At 32.4% G+C, this 24,587-nt stretch overlaps 1 protein-coding gene across 2 annotated transcripts in view; it reads right to left on the reverse strand.

Annotated features, from left to right (window-relative positions):
- The window catches only part of Phlpp (PH domain leucine-rich repeat protein phosphatase), a 44,835-nt gene extending 21,820 nt beyond the window's left edge, over positions 1-23,015 (reverse strand). The window contains exons 1-2 of one of the 2 annotated variants that reach the window (XM_018515069.1): positions 22,953-23,015; positions 14,916-15,151 (exon numbers count right to left, since the gene is read on the reverse strand). In XM_018515069.1, coding sequence (XP_018370571.1) covers positions 14,916-15,125 — 210 coding nt within the window. In that variant the 5' untranslated portion in view covers positions 15,126-15,151; positions 22,953-23,015. Of the gene's footprint in view, positions 1-14,915; positions 15,152-19,661; positions 19,690-22,952 lie in introns of those variants that run through there. The other variant, XM_018515068.1, reaches the window with a different exon arrangement.
- Between the last annotated feature and the right edge of the window lie 1,572 nt (positions 23,016-24,587).

Genomic DNA, 24,587 nt, shown 5'->3' on the forward strand with positions numbered 1-24,587 from the left:
AATTTTTGTGTCTGCTAGACACTTCGGGTTCCAGCCCCGCGGGACACTATTTGAAAGGACAACACGAAGATACCGCTCTGACATTGACATTTAGCCGCTGGGAAAATACACTCGCAAACGCATGACACATGTACACGCATTTGAGAAAATTCTCGACCTTCTTATTCTTAACTTGACTATATAGATATACCTCTAACTAGTTACGAGAACAAATTCTCGAGAGAAGGACGTGAAATTTCATTGTTTTCAATAAAAGATGCGGAAGAAGAAAAAGATATTACAAATTGCGACGTGAAAGATATCATATAAATAAATATTTATTAATTATTTTAATTTTGAATTACATGTGTAAATATTTTGTTATTTGTATAAGAAAACGCACACACAATTAAACTTATACAAACCAAAACAATATTATTATATTAATATAGTAAAAATAAATATCTACTGTTAAAGTATTTAAAAATTGAAATATATCAGTTATATATATTTAATGAAAAGATTTTCTCAATTCTCGAAGAACGTCGGAAAATTCAAGAATGTAGGAAAAATAAGATCCATATGGATGTAATTTATTCACTTTTTTGACATTATCAAAACGCATTACGTTTCTACTGTAGATACGGGATGGTCGAAATAAAAGTAATGTTGACATGGTTGAACCCTCGCGAGAGATCAGCGTTTATCCTTTTTCCTTTCTCAATTACGAGGACGCATTGCGCAATCTTCGCGATGCGGCCAGAAGACTTCTCTAATGGCCAATTTGAAGATCAATTTCACGTGCCCGTACCGTTGGAATGCACATAACGGTACGCGCACATCCGCGCTTCTTCGTCTTTTCCAAGAGGAAGGAAAAGTTCAGTTAAATAAAAGTTCAACCTGCATCACCTTTTCGTAAGAACTGTTTTATTTTCTGACAGCGAGATATCGATTGAACTTATCACTATGACTCATCATAATATCTTTGATATTCTTTTTTTACGTGATAAGGATTGGATTAAATAATATATTTCGAAGTTAATACAAGAGTTTAATAATATTAATATAAGAGTATATTTATATAAAAGTTTCTATAAAATGAGATGTCACCTACAGTTAAAATCTGTTATCAGAAATATTTTTACCGTGGTGGATACCAAATATAGCTTAATGCAATTAAGTCTTTCAGCTTCTTAGAGTTAAATAAGTAAATTACAAGTGCACTTTGCAATTAAATAAGTAAATTACAAGTCAAACACTTTGTCCTTTTAAAATTTATTAATTAAGGTGAAAATAGCCTGTCTAAACTTATTTAAAATTTTGCGTGAAACAAGAAATTATTGTCAATATGAAACTCTCGCCATTATCAGCGAAGAGAAAACCGCGCGATGAATAAATTTCAATTAAACTTCTTGAGAGCACTCTGAAGGAGAAATTGCCCATGCCGTGCGAGATTAGTTGATGTTATCAACATCAATATTATCCTGAATGATGAAGTGATTGTTTGCCAATTTCCATTTCGTAGATTTTCAATTCTTTTATAAAGTCATTGTGGAACGCCGCACAAATTGTTTCGAATTTTTCAAATAAATATTTTTGACGATTTTGCTGATGGTCACTTTTTTCAGCTGCAGCACGCCGTCAATCCTCGGTTTTGCATTTCATGGTGGGCCGAGCGTGTCGATCCAATCTCTTGTTCGAACGGGCACCAGCGATACGCGCTGTTCGTTAAGGCGAAATTTCTCAGTTTGCTTTTGACTATTCCAAATGAGTCATTCGAAGCGAAAGACAACTGTATAAATAAAGTCCTCGCGCGAGAATAAACGTGCCATGACTATCTTCGCATCGACAAGAAACTCATTCTTTTTGTCCCAACGTAATAATTATTATATGATACTTTATTTTCTACAATGTATTATACAACACGGCATTATATATGTATATAATTATAGTTATATATATACACATATATATAGTATACACGCAATATCATGTTTGGCCGTTAGATTTTACTTGCGACAAGTACCGCGATATCACGCGCGAACCCTAGTTACAGTTATGGTAGGAAAGCTAATTACGCCGATATCACGTTACATTATCATGACTCGTATGACTGGCTGTTGCGGCTAATAAACTCTAACTCCAGTTTCGTTGTTTATTCCCTCCCGAGAACTACCCCCGCGAGCGAGGACGCGAGATAAGGGTTGTGAGAGGGCGTAGTAGACGATATCGCGTCGCCCGATAATTTACGGGCGAGTAACCGAAGGGAATACAAGGAGAAAGGGAAAGAGAATGAGCGGGTTTTGGAATACAGCAAGTATTCGTGGAAATATAGGAAGCGTCTTGGGGATTACCTCACACCTGTGCCAAGACCCCGTTGTGCCTTTTATTCGAAATTCTGCGCGAGGAGTAACGTGGAGTGTACCAGGCGAGAGATACGGGGAGGATATTTGATATACGTGATCGAACGTGCGCGAGAAGGATATTTGAATAACGTGATAAGGATTCTTTCCCACCGTTCGATAAATGCATTCCGGTCGTACCGTACCGTCCGTTTTTGTCCTGGAAAAGCCAGAAACGCTATGGCAAGCGGGAGTTGGACGGGGGAGAAATTGACGAGGGTGGATATCTAGCCGATCGGTCGATTAGGCAGGTATAGAGAACTTGCGGTAGTGAATTGGATGCGAGGAAAGTGACAAGATACCGTTCATTCAAAGAAAATTGTGGCTCGTGAGAGAGAAAATGAGGTGAACTCGCATTGATTACCAGCTTCTTTACATCGTAGACTGATCGGGGTAATTAGATAAGCGTGACGCAGTAAGTAGAGAAAAAATTTATATTCTTTAGTAATAAAAATAGTAGCAAGTAATTAATAAATTATTAAGAAACGATAATTATTCGTTTAAAATGCAGATCCTGTTATAGAATATTTTGTAATCTATTACAGAATTATGAAAAATTTATGAAAAGGGCTTTCCATTTTTTGTCAGATAAAAATATTTTATCGACGTGATCATCTCATTTTCAAAATTAATTTTTATTAATCTCCGTATAATGTTTTTATATTTTTTTAATTATTATATTTTTATTTTATTATTGATATTTCTTTAATTTTATATTTTTATTTTTTAATGTCATTATTATAGAGAGAAGATATCAAAATCCGCGTACTATGTATTCTTACAGGATTCTGCCGTATCAACATAGCATTTCTTCTTACTTCAGTTTAACTTCTTTGTTTCTCAAAAGATAGTGTTACCATCTCAAAATTGAATTTGATAATTTCATATCTTTGACAAAATGTGTTCTTTTTGTACGTTAATTATGTATAATCATATTATATTATAAAGTTATAAAAGAATATACAAATTTATTTGTTGAGATTAAATTTATCTCAAATATTTAATATTTATTTTTATCTATTTGTCACTGATTGTGAGATAAAATAAAAAATCTTCAAATTTAAGATAAATCTTTCAAAATTTAGATGCAGCAAAAATATTTTCTTTTTATATTTGAGAGATCGTATACATAAATATTTACATTTATGCAAATTAAATATTTGAAAAGCTCTCATATAATTAATTATTTTTTTTGCACAAAAAGATTTAACTTATTATTTGCACAATAATGCTTATTTGACAATTTTTCAATTTAGGAAAAGATATATATCACGTTTTAACCCTTAGTACACACGATAGGTCGTTCGTATCCGGATTAATTTTTGTTTTTACACTTTTACAAGTATACAAAGATTAATAAGTCATTCTTATTATACATATACTTTGATATCATTAGAAAGTATTTATAAAGTTATGTATTTTTAAAAAAAGGAAAAGAATAGATTTAGCCAGGTGTCCCTAGTATGATATTTAAGAAAAAAAGAGAAATATGCAGACCATGAATGATCCAATCATGTGTATTAAGAGTCAACTATCATAAAAAGATTGTATTGCTGTTATAATTACAAGCATTATTGTCATCTGTACGGAGATGAATTTTATTCTAATTAAAACAAAAAAAAGCATTTATTGTTTAAGGTACAAATACGTGCAATTATTAGTGCGATAGCATTGATAAATTTCAAAGGATTAACGTAACATTCAGTAAACATACATTCTATTTAACCCATACATCTGTGCCGTAAACGCGTTAATTTCGCCCAATGAACCGAAAAGCGATAGTCAATGCGGCTATTTGTCTTGTGGGAATTGATCGGATCCACTGTATAATTTCCAAGGGTGTTAAATAATAATAGCGCAGCGGACGCAAATTGCAGCAGTAAAGTAATTACGTTTGATTAAGATATATAGAAATAAAGAAGGATCAAATCTTTTTTTGCGTATTTTTGGTGCAACAAGTCACTTTATAATTCCATAATCTTCTTTCTCATATTAAAGAAGGGTAGAACGTTTTCGCGATTTCGTTTGCAATTTCTATGACTTTCTTAAGCGACTCTGTGGAGTATCTCAAATGATTGCAAAATCCGATTGAAAAAACCGATCGATCACGGACAGGATCGTGTTGCTCCCTCTTTTCCCGAATGGCGCGATAATGCGTGAAAAACTGTCAAGATGGTTCCCTTGCCACCTGCGTCATTCCCGATGAGAAATCGATGCGTTTAATGAGTCATTACCACGATCTTGTTAGTTGGACACCCGGTATACGGTGGACTTCGTGCTTGGGCGAAGGAGATTTTCCCCGTAACGAGAACATCATTATCGTGGTTGTTGTTCTCGTGGACTTTTTTCTTTCTCCCCTGCTTTTCTACCTGAAAAAGCGTTATACCGTTCTGGAAGGATCTGCAAAATCAGGTGGAATAAGACGCCTCTCCTGTTTGCTTGTCCTGTTTTCTCTCCTCTTCATGTGTCCTACCTCTTAGCAGCTAATACTAAAGTTTGTGGCTTTTTGCGAGGCTACACTTGCACGATGTAGTTTCTGCGACAATGTTTTTCCACCGTCATGTCCATCCGAGAAAACTTGGTGAGAACGTGCTCCTTTTCAGGTAACTTTTAACGATGAACAAATCGTTTAAGACGACAATTAAGTTATCGATTAACGAAAAGTATCAAGCGATAATGTTGTTAATCGATCAATTGTGCATTAAACGCGTCGTTACTGTCATTGAAGATTTACAGAAAAAAAACTTGCGTGCAGTATTGAATTTTCCTAATGAAATTTTGAAAGCAGAGGAAGAAAATCGACTAAGGCCTGTATCGAGTGAAATTCCTTATGAGAACTTAATAAGCCGCCTTAATAAAAATTCCTTTGATCACGTTTGGTATGCAACGCTTTAAGGGTTCTCGGAAATTATTTTGTCGGCAACAAAAAAACGATGGGGTGGCAGAATTCGCTTGCCCTCGTTGTTTTCCCTTTGTGACTAACAAGTGGAATTCATGTGAACGCACGTTCGCTACAGGTTTACTCTTGTAAAGATCTTTTGAGGGTGAAAATGGGGCGAGGAGACGCAAAGAATGGACAAGATAAACCAGTAGATAACAGTGGTACTTTAATAAAAAATGTGCCAGTAGCAACACGCACACCTTGCACACAGTATTTAATAAAACATAAATTATGTTATAATTATTCTTATAATTATAATAACTGTTAAAAATTGACTTTCGTTAAAAGAATATCGACTCACGAATGTAATTTCAAATAAAAAAAAAAAAATTGACTCGGGTTTAAATTAAAAAATATATAAATGTTTTTTAAGTTTCCATATTTCAGCTTTGTTTATGAATTATTACTTTATTAACAAGTTATGATTATAAGTCAACTGTTTTTTAGCTACTAAATTGGTATGCAAAGTTGACTTATTTTCCCTTTTATTCCCAGTCTCGTTAAGTATTATACAATAGTAGATGCAATATAAATTTAAATTTTGCAATTTGTAAAACAAGTTTGACATATTTATGGGTAAAGATCCATTTGATAGAGGGATATCCTATATGTTTTTAGCGTTATCGTAATCGTACGTTTATTGACGTTTAACTAAATGTAATGGTTTTTATTCTGAGCGATAGAACAGTTTCAAGAATGATTGAGAAGCAATCCAAGAGGAACGAGGAACAGGGAAAGGCGAAAATAGTGATGCGAGTGTAACTAGCAACTTTTGCGAAGTGCCTTTCAACGATTAAGGAGAAACTTTCGCGATTTACAGTGGATTCTAAAGAGAGCCGCAGACCTCGACGGTCCAATCGAAGATTTACGACTGAAATAGCTATTTGAACTTTATATCTTTCTCAATAAGTTTCAAAATGTAGATGGCTTCGAGTATCGAGCATGAAACGTATTCGTTTAATTATAACAAAGGATAAGCGAAATTATCGTAGAAAAAAAATACTGTATAATTATAATTTATTAATTATTTCTTACGGTTTGAGAGATAAAAGTAATTTTTATGTCATATATGTTAAATCTCTAAATTTACTTTTCAAATGTAAAAGTAGAAGTTTTTGAGTTCAAAGATATTTGTCACTTTATTGGAAACGACTGTCTCAGAAACTTTGGATTAATTTATTTGGTTTGTTACGGAAGATAAAGTATTACTTTTCTAATTTATTTCCACACTGTAAAAGATGAATTAATACATATTGCCTGCAATATTATTTTCTTCGATAACTCAAATAATAAGTGTGAATTTGATGATGAAGTGTCAATTTAAATCTTCCAGGCTGCCTGTCCCTAGGTTCTAGTGATAAATGCCCAAAAATAGTCAGCCCTAATTTCGAACCCGTTACAAGGCTAATCGCCGTTATCTTCCTTCGAGGGAGTTCCCTTTCTGGATGCGTGAGAAATTAGGGCAGAGCTTTTATCCCTCGAGCCCGATTTTTCTCTCTCGCGTTATTCTGTTCCTTTACACTGCGCCCCCATGAAGAATCGTTAGATGTGTGAGAATTTGCGCAAAGATAAAAATTCTTCGTACAACGAAAGTGAAATCTGTGAATCTCTTCGCATTTAATGATCGTGACCGTACAAAATCGCGCCAATTTAAGTGAAGGCAAAAGAGATCGCTTACACACTCAGCAAACTCTACATAATTTCGTCATGTTGCATGACGTATGTTCGGCGAGAAATTAATTCATGCTGGAATTACGTAACACGCCGAATTTTGCGGTGAAATTTCAGTTAAACACGCACTTGGCATTCAGCTAAGAGTGGATTTGTGGCAACAAAAATTGACCTATGATACAAATTATAGTATTAATTCCGCGTAATAACATTGCAGCAAATGGACTCATTTAGTTTCATGTTCGCAAATACATACAAGAGCGACAAAGCGAATACACTTATTACATTTACGTGTATATAGAATGAATCAAAGCCAGAATGTAGATTATTCAATATATTTAATGCTTATATTATTTAGTGTGCAGCGATTATAATAGTGTAACGTAGAAGAATGAATTATTATATTCGATAATACATGTTATGAGATACAACATAATTGGGGTAATGGATGAGGTAGCTAGTAATTAATTAATCGAGATTATTAAACCTTGCTTGAATTACAGATTACCGATTAATGAATATTGTGTTTCTTAGATTTTTAATATTATATAATTTGAGATATTATAATACGTAGAAAAGTTATTTTAATGACAGGATTTCTAATAAATATAGTTGTTTTCTATAAACAATTTTTTTCTTAAATATCTTAATTTAAATCTTAAGAAAGTCTAATAGATTTTTATATTCCATGTTTTAGAAACGATTACAGGATATTCTCTATAATTAATAATTAATTATAACATAATTTAATTATAGCAATAGTTATTATTATTACAAAATAATCAGAATACTATAATTCTTTTTATTAATTGCTTTATCGAATAATTAATTATTTGATATTTATGCAATTTCTAAAATAATAAATTAATTAATGTTGATTTTTAAGTAGTATTGTATTTCACTGCATAATCGACGTTCGAGAACAGAGTACCATTAGACATTGTCCGAACACCTGTGATCTATTAATTCCTTAATGAATTAATTAATTATTTGCGCTTTCATCGTAGCAGTCATCAAATCGGCGCCGAACGAGATTTATCTTTACCGTTTCACGCATCATATCGTTGGCATTAATTAATCTTCCTCGTTGTCATTCGCGATTACATCGTAAAAAGCGGCACTGCGAGATTGATCACCTGTTCCGTACGGCAATTATTCCTCGTAATCCACTGCCATTCCCGAGCCTCTTATAATTTTCGGTTAATGATACGTTGAATTTTGTTACCACATCGCTGAGTAAAACGAATTACGCGATGCGCTCAACAGTTTTCCACGTATAATAAACTTTTTCTTCCGGATAAAGAGAGTTTTGCGTCGTCCCAAAATTAATTTTGATGGAGATCGATTTTACGCGACATTACATCTCCAATAATGATATAGCATCGCGCTCCACATTATTATGCAAAGCGGAATAAATAATTAAAAGATATCAATAAAGGCGTGAAGAAAGAAATTTCAATTCAAAATGCACTGAAAGAAAAATGTTTAATATTTGTAACTATAATTGCGTAATGAAATAATTACGGCTATAGGATGAACTCTATTTTTATAGCTAGTCTGCTATAAAATAATAATAATTATATTTATAATTATATTCTATAAAAAAATATATAATTAACATCAAAAATAATTAGTAAATTATAAAGTTGAATTATATGATAATTGCAATCTTTTTTTTAAATAATAATAAAATAAATCTGGAGACACTGGTATATAATTAACATCGAAAATAATTAGTAAATTATAAAGTTGAATTATATGATAATTCCAATCTTTTTTTCAAATAATAATAAAATAAATAAAAATACAGTTTCTGTACGTTTTTTTACAGTTTAGTATTCTGTCATAGAATTTTTAAATCTCTTGAAATTGAAGATTGATTTCGGCTTGAATATTTAAAAAATTATTAAAAATTAATTACATTATAAATTAATATTTTAATAAATAATTTTAATAAAACACACACACACTCAATTAAAGTTTATTATTTTAAATTAAATAAATTAAAATTAATTTTTTTTGCCCTCTCGTTTTCTCATGTTTACATTTTAAATATTTTTTTTGAGTCTATGGTAACTATACTTGTACCATTGAGAAAAGTTATGCTTCATTTTATTCTCTATATATATATTGACATGTACATTAAAGTATTTATTGTTGCCAATAAATTGCAACATTTGCAAATCCTCTGTGTAACTAGAGTTCGACATTTTTGTTTATTAAATTGTCTTTAATAAAGATCGATTTAATGCGTTAGTTGTGCGAATGAAAATCACGGTATTAAAAAGTTGTAAAATGTATTGCGAGACAAATTTTCCTACAGAAATACGCTGACAAGTACATTGAAGTGAAATAACATTTGTAGTTGTAAATAATAGCGGGATTATATACGAGATATATTTCTATAACAACGAAAAATGCGCTACAGAATATTTTTGTGCATTTTCCAGTTAAAAAGGTAGATCGAAATAATGAAGCTAAGTATTTTCATGAAATCATGGCAATCACAAAAGAAAGAATTCGCGATGAACATGTCGAAAAGAAGAATTCACGTCACAAAAATAGACTTTATAAATATCTCATAAATGATGTTTAATTCTAGCTGTGGATATAGCGAACACGAGGCATACGATTAATTAATGAGACGCTGACACGTAACTGGATGCAGCTACGTGGATGCAACGTTCCATCGTGGTCAATGCATTCTGTTGGCACGCGTGAACGCATCTCGAATGGAACGTGCGGATAATCAGATTGGAAAGTATGATCCGTTATATCGAGTCATATTTGTTTATTTTTTTTTCCCTGTTGTTTTTATCAAACAGGGCAGTGCGATAAATTTGCCCGCGCGACTGGAATGTCGATCGTTTGTCGTCGAGTGAACGCAATCGAATATTTGGACACGTTCCTATTAATCGGACTTCGTGTTTTAAATTTTGTAAATTTAATGGACTCACTATTGTATAAGCTTTGTTTTTGCAGAAATTTCTAAATACACATGATTCTACATATTTAATGTTAAGTAACACTTCCTTTTGTAAAATTAAATAAAATTCATTTATGTTACTATACCTATGTATTTTTCAGACATCGATAAAGATTAAATATTTTTGGATACTATTAGTTTCACATAAAAAACAATAACTTACAAATAAATAATAGAGAAACGTATTATTAATGTTAACATTAATAATAGTATCAATAATAATAAAAATTTTTCTGTTAAATATTTGAAGATCACATATTTCTTTTTTTAAAGGAGATTATACAGATACAATTACAACATTTTGTATGTAATGAGAAATAAGCAGAGATTCAATAATTACTTATTTAGTGAATATCTAGTATAAAATGTAAAAAGAACTTATATGAGTAACACAAATAAGCGAGAAGCACTAAATACAGTTGAGACTGGATCTTGACGCCTAATAATACTTCTATATAAAATTTTAATTATTACATTTTCCGATTATATAAACTGCGAGCCGATTGCTGTCGGATTTGAATTGCAATCATAAACAGAAATAAAAATATTGATCGCAATTTAATAATGGTGCTAATAAGCATTTTAAAACACTGCAAAGAACGTATATGAACTAATGTAAATTAAAAACTCTTATAAATATCCAATTATAATGTAGAGATATAAGATTGATCAGGTACTGAGACAGAAGATCGGAATAATAACGAAAATAATAGAACAGTCCTGAGATAGCACGTTAGTTTGAATCCCGGTCAACTCCGTTAATTTTTTCCATCTTTTATAGATATAAAATTAAATATCTTCAAAAAAGCCAATTATCGGAAAATTAATTAATTGAGTATTAAAACGGTATTGATCAACTGTCTGATTTAATGGATAGAGAGTATCAAAACTGTCAAGACAATAAATACGAATAGCTGATGTATCGAACTCGACTTGTCATAGAGTCAATCGTTTAAAACATTTCATTCCTATTAAGTAAATAATGACGACCCACTACAAAATGTCACAGCCAACTCGATTGTGTCATCGGCATGCCGTATTCAAGAAAATTGTTTCATTATCTGGTACGTACTTGAAAATAACTCAGTTTGACGCAAGCAAATTCCGCCAGTAAATGCTAAATAAAGAACAGATGACAATATCATAAATTAAATGCTAAATTTGTAATTATATAAGCTCTTATTTCTGTAAAAAATGTATGTATAATAAATAAATGTCTTAAAACTATTAATTAGATGCATGGTAAATTTGGATACATACTAACAAATCTTATTTGATTAAATAAATTTGTATAATAATCAAATTAAAGCTTTTTAAATAAATTATTATATATAAAGTAAACAGCTATATATATTATACATATATATGTATATATATATATATAGAAAAATTTATAATTCGAAAAAATAAGAATGTTAATAAATTTATAGAGAATTTCGATAAAGATTTTTGATAGATATTAATTTTTTTTGACATGTAGTGTGGACCTTTTTGTATGCAAAATCGATGGCATAAAATAAAATAACAGAACGGGGAAAAGATTTTCAAAGGTCGAAAATTTGGATTGACATTCCGGAAATTTTGCCCATCATTCACTGCATGACAATACATTAGCGGAAAATTCGACGGACGGATTAAACACGATCGCTGTGCATCAAGTCGATGTAATAATAGCAGGTTCGTGGTGGCGGCGATGCATTTACGCCATGGAGAAAAGCGGCAAAATACTCGCGTTGAATAATGCAAGGCAAACGGAAGAGAAAGAGAGAGAAAGAGACAGGGAACGAGAGAAAAAGAGGTAGAAAGAGTCACATCTCGTATTTGTACAACTGATCGCTGAATATTTAGTGACGTGTTTATCCGATTCATGATCTCGCGTTTTGGGCTGCATCACGTTCGCTTTGGCGTATTGCAAATGCTACCAAACTCGCTCGTGTTTGTCGAATTATCGTGCGTCTCTGCGTATGCGTTAAACTTCTCGCAAGTTGCCATTTACTCGAATTGAAAAGAGTCCATTGGCGTAAATGGAAGAGAAATAGATGTGAAGTGAAGCTATTCTCAACGGTGGCTTTCTCGTGACCGCTCAGAACCCTTTTGAATTGCGCTACGATTTTGTAAATATCTATTTTCCAATAGTGTATAGTTATCATACAGATGATAACAAATATTTGTAAATAACATATATACTGATGTGGAAATAAAATCCGCGCCGAATTGTTTAGTCTGGCTGCTGTGCTACTACGTTTTAATATTCTCGAAAAAGAGTCGAATCATTGGGAGATTTAAATATCGTTTCGTTTGAAATGTCGGAGGGAGGGGGGGGGGGGAAAGTCGCAGAAAAAAATATTTTTGACTGCGTCATTACGACTACGCTATTCGCCATCAAAAATATCGGGGGATCGATCTGGATCGCCGATAATGCCGCGGATGTTGGCAATCGTTTCGGTCATAACGTTATAGAAACAGCCATGTGTGCTTTCGTCTCTTATCTTCTCTTTCCAACCTTTTTACCCCTCTTCTTCGTCGTGCATTCGGATATTAAAGTTTGTTCATCGTGATTTCATATTCAGGGTGTGCCTCTAGGCCAATGTTTGCATCATTTTGGATTTCTTCTGCCACCCCCGTCTTCCTCTTCTTTCAGCCCCGGACCATCTTACAACCAATCTCTCTTACTCTCGTTGTCACTCATCTTTTCAATCGCGATATCGCCGAATTCGCGAGATGAAGAAGGGGGATTGTCCTTTGATTTCACTGGTGCTTTAACTATACCATCCAGCTCTTTGAAAAATCGACTGCAGTTATTGAAAATTAAGCGTCTATTTATTAACTCCGGAAATAAGCCGGTGATGTGAATGGGAGAAAAGTTTTTATATAAGACATCTTTCCTTTAAAAAACCCTTGACCTTTCTCTTTCGCTGTATGTATTTAATTATAAGTAAAATCTCTAATTACAGACGATACATTATGTATGTAACGTTTTCGCAATATCGCATATGTTTTTTTTTCTGCAACGGCGTTTATTAAACGAGTGTATATATAGCGCGCATAATGAAGAGACATTTCATAGCAAACTGATGCATATTTGCGGAACTGCCAGCTATACGATATATCGGACAGCCTTCCGTTGTCCTTTTTGTTAGCTGGTGATTCTATTAAAGCCCATCAAAACGCCTATGTTTGTCCTCATTTGCATCGGACCGCGAGTTAACAATACACAATTCTAATTCACTGCGCTGTCCGTCGCCGTGTAACGACATTATCGAGCGCCGTCCGCGCCTTCCCTGTATGGCATAATTTCCATGTTGCACTCTGTTGGTCGCTTCTGCATTGACGTTCCATCTATTCCTTTCCAGATATGGTCGGTATGCTTTGGAATATTACCTATTCGGAATATCACCTCCATATGACCTATTTACACGCGCCAAAGGCCTTTTCGAAAGGGTTGTTGGGAGATTCAGGATGTTACGGTACAAAGATCCAAAGTTATTTACGCAGATATTCCAAGAAACAAAATTTTTTACTTGCTGGCACACACACACATCCTTATGCATTTTAAATATCAATTCGCGTAGTCCTCGTGTCAGCGTCGGTCTCGCTTATCTTCAAGACGTCATGCAAAATTCAGTCTTGTCCGAGCTCGTTGCATAAGAATCGTTCATTTCCTCGTAAAGTTATGTATGCCCAAAGAGAAGTCTCGGGAATTGGTTTCAGCTGCGGGAGCTTAAATTTTAAGGCGACTGAAATTGTAGCGCAAACATCGACTGGGACGAAGGCTGTACACACCTTTTGGAAAATGAATTTCTTTATTCTTGTTTCGTCACGCGTCACTGTGAATTGTTCTCTGTGTTTATTTATTGTGGTAGTAGAGGTTTTTTTATCGCTGTTGAATAATTGAAATTTCTTTTCCACATATATCAAGACAATTAATTTACTAAATTAGTGTAATACCGAGTATTTTTGGCAATGAAGTATCTTAAATCGGTAAATGCACGCAAAGCAAAGAAGATCAACGATACTTTTTAAATAACAAAAGCTGTCATAGATTTATTAAAAAATATAATATTTTATTATATTATTAAGAAACTGAAAATTTATTATATTGTTCTTGTTTACCAAAAGATTAATTACATCGATTTTAATTATACGATGTGATGAATAATTTTAATATTTATACAAATTTTATTTCATTAAGATACTTTTTACTGATATGAAAATTATTTACATGAATCATGTCAATCTTTTGGTGAACAAGAACAATATAATAAATTTTCAGTTTCTTAACAATATAAATCAATAAATTTAAAAATTGACAGAGAAAGAGCTAAGATTAATCGTTATAAATTAAAAATTGAAAACGTTAATAAATAAACATATCATTTAGCTAAAACATAAAACTTTAATTTGCCGGAAATAAACAACAAACAAAAACAAACGATATTTACTGCATACTGAGCGAGATTATTGATAACATTAATACTGCAATTGAGAGGGAATTATAATTTTTATATATCTTCTCTCTCTTTGTAATAATTTCACTATTATTTTTGTTAATAATGATCCAACATGGATCGAAATGTTTGTTTTTGTTTGTTGTTTATTGCCGGCAAATTAAAGTTTTATATTTTAGCCAAATGACATATTTATTTATTAACGTTTTCAATTTTTAATTTGTAACGATTAATCTTAGGCTCGTAGCCCTTTCTCTTTCGGTTTTTACAAATATTATATTTTTTAATAATTCTACTGCAGCTTTTGTGTTATTAAAAAAAAAAGTTACATTGTTAACATGTTTCAATTCAAATTATTGTAGTTGACTTGAAATCATATTTCTTTTCTAAGACGATGTCTCCAGATGTTTTCTGTATTTCGTCACAAATTGAATCGTTGCGAGAAATTTTCTCGATTTCTTGTGAAAGAATAGCGAGGAAGTGTTTACCTTTTTGATCCAGCTTTTCCAGAGGTCTCGATCCCAAGGATGATGGAAACCCAGATACAGATGCCTGGTTTCGCGATGGTGACTCTCTTCGGGGTGTTGGCTCACATGGCACTGTTGAGTGACCCTGGGAAACCCAGTGACACGCAAAACGAGTTTGCCCAGACGTGACGGCGCATAGCATACCGCGCCACCTCCACCGCTCAGTTCCATCCATTCTGCTCGTGATTCCGGACAAGCTGAGGGAAAACGCGTTTGTCTCGTTATTTATCAGTCCTTTGATAAATTAGGAGTATGTATAAGCGCGGTTACGACGACACCGCGTCATCGTGAGAAGCGTCACAGGGATAGATAGATAGATAAAGGTGTTTATTATTTTATTGTAAAACAAACCCTCTAAGGAGTCTACATAAAAATAAAAAAAAGTGTAGAAACAAAAATATACAAATAACGGAAATAATACAGCAAAAATAATACTAATAAAAATAAAATATAAAATAAACTTTTTTATAAAGCTCGAGAAATATTACAGAGTGAAATGGGAATGAGAAGCTGCAACAAAATTAAAATTAAGAAAAGAAAAAGAGAAAAAAGAAAGAAAAAATAAAGAGAAGTTAAAATAAGAGTTAAAATAAAAATTAATTCATCTCATAGCAAGTGTGTGTGGAAAACACAAAGTAAAATATTTTCCCGGATAATAATAGAAGAAATGTAAATAAAATATCTTATTTTTAATTATTACAAGAAAATTTTGTAATTCTAATTTGTGACAGTTTCTCAATTAAATTGCTTATGACTGAAAAATTACCAGTACGGGATGACACCAAAGCGATCATCGTTTTTTTTCGTTTGTATGGGTTAACAAAAGCAATTTTTAATACGAGTGCACTATTCTTCCGATAAACATTTACTTTAGGCATATTGATATGTGTTAGGCGCTTATTAACATGATGAAGCTTCAACGCTTCGAATTTCGAATTTCTACGTGCTCGACATGTTTTAGGTGCGCGTGGCGGAGGGACGACTCCATTTCTTGCCCCGGGAGACCAACGGCTGGGGTCTAATTACGTTGAGCTACGCCGAGAATGCCGGACGGTCATTGATATTCCGATGACGGCCAGTTACATTCCACGGCGTCGGCTTTCAGGGAACATCCATCACCGACCGGTACACTCTCGCAGATACAAACGCCATTGGGTATTATCGAATTTTTGCCCTTCTCCTGGGAAAAACAGTACCAGACGCTTCCGGCGATCCGATACAAAATATTCGGAGCGATAGATCAGGAAATACCGGAGAGCGCGACGCTCTATCCACAACAGATGCTTGTACGATTATAGGATTAGATTCAAGTGGAGAATTCTTTTTGGGATTCTCAAGAGATCTCGTTTCAATTAATAGAATTAATAAAACGTTATGACCCAGTCGACATCAAATAAAAGTAATATATCATCTATCGCAATAAAAAATATTTTGTATTTGTGTTGAAAATAGTTTACTCAAGTTGTTAAAAACCTGTATTGAATTTTTAAGATATTTAAGTATTAATTTCATTTCTTGTGATTATGTTATCTAAATCTTTTGTGTTAAATTGATATTCAATATTGCTTAGTGTCAAAATAACATAATTTATGAGTAAATGAACCAATAACATAAAAATGTGTTTTAAAATGAAAATTTTAAGATAAATAAATAAAATACGTGTTAATTTAACATATATATCATAAATGTTAATTTGACTGAAAAATATACTTCCATTGTTTGCTTACAAATTGTCAGTGCTACGTTTTTTGTGGCAATTTTATTTACACAATATTTGTGTTACTTTCTAATATATTCATATTGTGTTAAACAAAAATTTTAGTAAATCGTTTAGGTCACGTGAAGTGTATTTTTAACATAAATTTTCCAACTGCGTATGTTATAATTTTGCACTCAACGATGTAACTGTTACGTAACACCACACGTTATATTATATTTATAGGCTCGTATTCAGAACGCGCTTTTATGTCTGAAATTCTATAGTATGTATACGTAACGTAAATTATGCTAAATAAATGCTAACATCGCATTCTGAATACGAGCAAATAATTTGAAAGATAAATATTGCTGAATGCGAAATTATAACGTAGATTATGTGTTGCTTTTAGTTAGTATTGACTGGGAAGATTCTTGAGTTCCGTAATTTGTGAATCACAAATCTTGCAAGTTACGCTTAATGAAAATATTTCTCTATCTTAATGTTACTATCGTACTATTATTATTTATATTATTACTACTAGTGATAGTAGTATATATATATATATATATATAGCTAAAACAAATGACTTTACAACAGAGCTTTATAATACATATTTCTCTCCTTCATCATCATCTTTCCTTCTTCGTGCTTCCTAGCTGAGACATAACAAGACTGAAGGACCAAGTCTTATCTCTACGTAATCCTTATCCCTAGCTCGTGCATCCTCATGTTCTTCTCTTGTATCTTCTGCATATACAAATGCAGCCAGCAACCGTCATTAATCTGAATAATTTATTTTGAATAATATATAAAGATTAATAAAAGCGCAATAGATTTTTAAACAATTTTTGTTATTTTTAGCGGAGATTAAAAATATAATACAATAGGTTGTTACATTATTTCATGAAATGTGGAGCGAGAACGATCCGTGTTTTCCTACTGGTCTCGAATTGCGGTGCCAAGCATTGGAAAATAGTTGAGGCTGGCAATACTTTGTTTCAGTCGTTAAGCGATACGGCGTACGCGGTTGGCATCGTTTCACAATAAGACTGCTACGCTGCTGTACAACTAATTTCCGGGGCTGGTTCCAAAACTAAACGCCCCGAGAAGTTCTTGCTAGTAGCTCATTAAGTTAGATTCTAACAAGTTTAACGTATTTTGTTAACTTTATGTAGGACGAATAGAATGAACACTTGAAATAGACAAATTAAGCAGTTACATTTTTACATGAAACCACAATTTTTTACAAAAAAATAACAATTTCTAAAGATACTATCAAATATAAAAATATTTAAATATCAAATAATTAAATACATTTAAATATCTCCAAAAAAATGCGCAGCTAATTATAAGCAATGATTTTATAAAATTGTCTAATATACGAACTTTTTGCAATATATACGCATTTGAAAATTTTAAATTCTTTAGATTACTAAACCACAGATACAGAAGGAAGAGGATCGTTAAATCCATAACGTGAGGTCAACGGTTCTAAGAGAAGTCAGAGAAATTGCCGAATATTCGTTTCCGAATCGTAGGATTTCAAGCAATTCCTAATTGAAGCCAACGGTAGCCGCAGCTTAAATCAGCAAATGCCGGCGAGGCTGGTCAGTTTCTGGAATAGCCGCCATTCTGCGTCCATGCTAGATTGTGGTTCCATTTGCAAGATACGTATCGAGCAGTGGGCAATTTCCTAACAGCGATGCACAGGGTGTATACAAAGTCCCCGCGCATTCTCGTGAAATCGGTGGCTGTTACGATAAATTAAACGTTATCGGATCGCGAAAAATATAATAAAAATCTTAGAAACGTTTCATAACGTTATTTATATTTTCTAAGCATTTGTTAGACATTCGGATTGTCTGAAAATCTAGTTCAAGGCTTCCAAACTTGCATAGATCGTGACCAATTTTTAAAAATGGCAAATATCTGCAACTTATTTAGCTTAAATAAATATAAAAAAAACGGATAAATAAATTATTTATTTATACTATGTACTCTCTTTACTTATACCACTGTACTATGCTCCAATTTTTTAATTTTTTATTTAATATAATTTTTTATAAATTTATTTCTCATAATACCTACATAATGTACATATGAAGAATGCCTACGTTTCCTTTTTCAGTTGATGATAGCTTTGATGATGTCATCGATGCCATTTATTTTTAGACGTGAGAAGTTTAATAACAAAAAAAATTTTTGATGAAAATTAATGGAAATTAGACCATAATGGTATTCTTATGTATTTCGACACTTTGAATTCAATGTCGAAATCGTTCCGTCACATCACATTTTTTTTTTATTGTCGGAAAATAGCTCGATTTTCTAGTATTTTTAGAGTCATGACTATTACATTCATAGTGTAAAAGATATTAAAAACCAGCCCATAAATGGTTCTAAAAATATAGGAAAATTGAGTTATTTTCCATCGATAAAAATTGTAACGTAATGGAGCAACTTGGACTCGTTTCAGAGCGTCAAAATACTATGGTGTGTGTGCACCATCTCCAGATCAAACAATTACACAGACATACAAAATAATTATATATTTTTAAATGCCTGTGTAATTGTAATTTATTTCAAAATTTTGTTTTGACTTCTACCATTGTTGCATCGTGAAATTCAATTTCACACATGTATAAAGTCATGAAAAGACGCACGCGCACGCAAGTACAACTATTCAAAGCAACGAAGTGTGATTTAATTTTCAATTTTTTCATAAATTCCCAACTCATTAAAAATCAGCTATAATCCATCGATGAGCCGTGATTGATCATACTTTGGGAATCTCTGATCTTATAGATAATTATACTGAAAAATTTTTATCTGACTTTATAAGACTCAAAAGTTTGAGTACATATATGCAGTTATTAGGTGAGAAAATATGTCAATATCAACTTAATATATAGAGAAACGGTATGATGGGAAAACACTTTCGGATGCGTGACCGGGTACGCAGATGTCGTCGAGATCAAGATTGTGTCACGAAAAAGACGATGTTCTACCTCTCGTCACGTTCGTCGGATACGAATCTCCGAGCGATGACCAAGAAGTAATGACCGGGAAGTCCGGTAGTAGAGAGATCGTCTTGGGGAAGTTGTTCGCTGTTGATTCAGCACTGGTCTGCAATGGCGAACACCTGTTACCACTATCTCGAGTTTAATCAAGGTCCTGGCTCCCATAGGACCGGCTACAAGCGCGGCTCTCTAACTGACGTGATGCCGCGGGACGACCAGGTTTAGCGCGTCGTTGAGCGCTCATGGGATACGCTCGTTAAAATCGACTATCGGAAGTACCGGCCGCCAGCGACCGTCCGGCAATATTCAGGTCACCCTTGGAACGCCATTTAACATACGCCGAGCGCTGTAAAAGGGCTCCTACCGGGTGTTGTACTTCAAATATTGAAATATGGTTCATAAATGTCGATTATAAATGAGATAGAAACTAATGGTTGCGTTCAGAAGAAAAGGCAACTTTGCTACTGTCGTAAGATTCTTTAATATGATTTATACATTTAAATTTAGTGAGGAAAAAAGAGTAAGATCAATTATATTAAAGAATTTTACAATAGTTTCAGAACTGTTTCTTCTGATGGATAACTTCATTGCATCGTTTCCGAAATTAGAATATATTTCTCGCTACGTCGTGTCTTCTGCAAAAGACATCAAAAGATACTCGAAACTTCGAAATTCCGTGAAAAACATGCAGTTTACATTAGAATGTGAAATCGCAAATTATAATTACAAAGGAAGCTAATTTTAAAGTTTTTTATATTACAAATTTCATATTTAAAATGGTAAATTCCTTTAAAGAATTTGATATCACGAACAAAGAAAGAAGAAAAAAGATGATAATTTATGATAGTGAAAGAAGAAAATTTGAGATTTTTCTTTTCTTCATTTTCAATTTCTTTCGTATTATATTGCTAATTAACTTTCTTCGTATGTCTTATGTACAAACTTATACGCCACGAAAGCAACCACGATTGCTTTAATATCGACGAAACAGTAGTTTCTAGTTGAAGTTATAAGCCATATGGATGAAACAGTACAGCTAAGTGGGACGATATTGCCAATATCATTTTCGACAACTAAGTGTATAAATAAATGTAAAAAGTTCCAATAAATGCCAAGTTATAGGTACAAAAAAAAATAGAATAATCTTTATTTATTACTTGTATTAGAAGATTTTGAAAAAATGTATTTCAGATGTAAAAAAATCAAAATTTAGAGTAAAAATTTCTGTTCTGTAATACGTAATGAAAATTTAAAAACAACAGGCATAAAAAATGAAGCGGTATACGTTGCTTACGACGCTGCCAATTTACCGTTAAATAATTCCATCCATTTTCGACAGTATAAATGAATACGCAAACATGAAATATCGATCATTTAATTTTTCAGTAGCTTGAATAACGCATGCCAATTCGAGTAAAATACGTAACAATCGAGAATCCAAAATTATAAGAGTGCATTACCAGACGAAACGTCATCGTTGTTCCGAAGGTAATAAAAAGTTGTTGATAATCTTGTCGTTGACTTTGTGCACCGCACACATTTATGATTTAGAAAATGTGTCCGAATGCTTCGCAAGGAAGACGATTTAATTCCGGTCACGTTCGGCAAAGTCGCGTCCGACTTCGTTGTCATTTGGCAGAAATATCTGAGTCAACGGGTCTTCGTAGGGATAGATGTGTGTAAATTATAAAATATTATGTAATCTAAAATTTCTAACAAGATACGATTCAATTTTTATCTTGTATCAAAGTGTACATAGGATATTTTGAGATGGTTTAAACGTATCTTTCTCAGCCAATTAAACGAGTTTGTTAAATAGATTTGCCAGACAAACAAGAATAGAATATGTTCTATTTATATAAATATACGAGTATTATATGATTCAATGTTTATCTCATACAAAATTAAAAAGTATACATAAGCTTTTTTGAGACATAACAACAACTCGATATTTAAATGCATATATTTTTCGACCAATTAAACGGGTTCATTAAACAAACAAATATGGCGTATGTTCTATTTGTAAAAATATACGATTCAATTTTTATTTTATATAAAAGTGTACACAAGATATTTTGAAATAGAGTAATATCTTAAACGTATCTTTAGACAAGTTCGTTAAACGAGTTTATTAGGCAAACAAGAATAGAATGTTTTGTGTATAGATGTACAATTCAATTTTTATCTTATACAAAAGTGTACACAAGCTTTTTCGAGACAGTAACTCGATATTGGAATGCGTATTTCTCAGCCAATTAAACGGGTTCGTTAAACGAGTTCGTTAAATGGGTTTACTAGACAGGTAAGAATGGAGCCCATTCTATTCATAAAAATTCTATCAATACTCCATTTATTTCAATTCGCTATATTACTTATCCATGTTGTAAATACAGTTCTTGTTCCGCAAGCAATGCCATTTTTCTTTCGCGCGATAGCAACGCGCGTATCTGAATGTTCGGCAACGTAATTGCACGTCAGGACGATAAATCCTTTCGGCCGAAGAAATTCTTGATCCACGGCACGCATCCTGTTCGGTGACAGGATCGTTCTAACAGAAGGATAAGGGACGGACGTAGATAAATCATGATGTTTTGGATGTCGGGAAAGGAAGCAAGAAGGGCGAGAAGAAGATATGGGGCTGATTTTGTAATATTTTCTTTCTTGGTAGCTTTGTCTTTTCAAAAAATTGCCGCTGAATTTGCAATTATTTATATAAGCGTAATTTGACAATTTTATGAAATAACTCAATATATTAATACGTGTTAATTTAAATCAATTTGTAGTTAAGTATCACCTTAAGCGTCTTCCAAGGAAAATAAATCTTTTCGATAATACATTTAAAAATTTTCCGACTTTAAATTGGTTTTTTTATTTTGTTCCTTAGTCGTGTTTAAGATAATATAATTCGTTCAAAGGAACGTAAGTCTGGATTTTCAAATCAATAACTAACAGCAATTTTAAAAATGTATCTTAGTTTCTAAGAATAACTGAGAGAATAACTGTAGATAAATTTTTTCATTTAAGAGATGTTTTAACGTTTAAAGATTTTCTACATCACGCGCTAATTTCACAAATTCATTCAGAATTTTACGAATTACGGGTAAAAGAGACAAATGTACTATCGGATGATTCCTAATGTTTCTGACAAACGTTTAGGAGTTGTTTCTCTATCACAGATATTTGTTGTCGGCCAGGACGAGTCACACGCTTTTTTTTGTCTTGAATTTTCTTATCTTGGAGATTGACGGGATCCATAAACACTTACCATGAAACACTTACCCGGATAAAGGAAAAGCCTGGACCCGATGACAGCCAAAGGTCGTCGCTTCCACTGAGGAAAAACCAACCCCTTCAATACCAAAATATAGCCGCAACGACTGTATCCCACTAGATCTGGCAATGGCGATGCGGGTCCTGGTAAAAAAAAGGTTAAACGATGAATAATTATGGCTTTAATCAACGTGCAAATAATTCAGGTGTCACCCTTTAGAGGCGACAGCTTCTGAGATCACAGGATTAAGGTTTTGATATGGTCACATAAATTTTCTAATATGCGAAAAGAGAGCATTTACTTAAAAAAAGATTATATTAATGAATTTAACATTTACGTTATAAATTTTATTATTAAAATTTATGATTTGTATCATAAATATTTATATTTCTTTTTAGTTTAAAAAAACTGTTGTTATATCAGTAAATAAATATTTCACTTAAAAAAAAAATTTCTTTTTTATAAAAATGAAAATTATATAAAAATTATAAAATATTAAATGTATTATACAGGTTGTTAAAAAAAAAATCATTCACAAACAGCATTTACATAGTAGATAGTATACCATACTGTAAAAAAAGCTTTAGTGAATGTAGGTCGAAAACTCACTTGTTTCTAAGATATTTATAAACAATTTTGTATATTAGTATCGTAACTGATTTATTTACTTCTCTACGTATCGTATGCGACGTGAAGATTTATACCTCGGTGTTTGCAAACTGCGTCATGAATATTCTGATTCAATTTCTATACACGTATTATAATGAAAAATTTCATCAGGAATCAGTAAGATTGACATCAACCAGTCATTACAATTAAATGGGCATTATAGGAGATCACTTTATTGAACCTATAATTCTCCCAAATGGGCTATTAATGCTACTTATCCCAATTTCTCTCTTTTCATGTCATATGCAACACGTAGAAGAGACAATAAATTGGTTATGACACTAACAGACAAAATTATTTATATCTAAGGAATGGTGTTGAGCTTTCGACTTAAGTTCACTGTGGCTTAGGTGTATACCATCTACTATATAAATGCTGAATGGTTCTTTTAACACCTTGTATAGGTAACATTAAAAGAAATAAATTTAAACATGATATATATATATATATATATATATATATAAATTACGTCAATATAATTACATAATACTTAAATAAAATTGTAAAACATAAATTTCTCGTTATAAAATATTTATTTCTCTCTTTTCATCATTTCTGAAAGTTTGTCGATTCTATTCAAAACTGCTCTATGTACTGCGGTATATGGAATTTTTCATTGCATATGCGGCGGCAAACGGCGCGCAGCAAAATTGAGTTACGTTCACAAACAGAAACGCAAATTTCCAGAGAGTTTTGCAGACTGTATACGAGATGCGAATCAAAATGTTATTTTTTCGACTCATTGCAATATAGATTTTTAAACGTTTTGGAGATGTAAAACCATCACGCAGCTAACTTGTAAAAAGTATATCCGGTGTTGAATCACGCTCATAGTTTTCACACATTTTTTAACGTCAATTTTTCGATCGTGTTTGATCCTACAAATAGTATTTTGGTATTAACGTATTTGAAAACAATATTTTTTACATAAATTCTCGCGAGAGTAAATTTCAGATTTATATATCTACATCCAA

This window comes from Trachymyrmex cornetzi, unplaced genomic scaffold, assembly GCF_001594075.2.
Source record: "Trachymyrmex cornetzi isolate Tcor2-1 unplaced genomic scaffold, Tcor1.1 scaffold57, whole genome shotgun sequence".
NCBI lineage: Eukaryota > Metazoa > Arthropoda > Insecta > Hymenoptera > Formicidae > Trachymyrmex > Trachymyrmex cornetzi.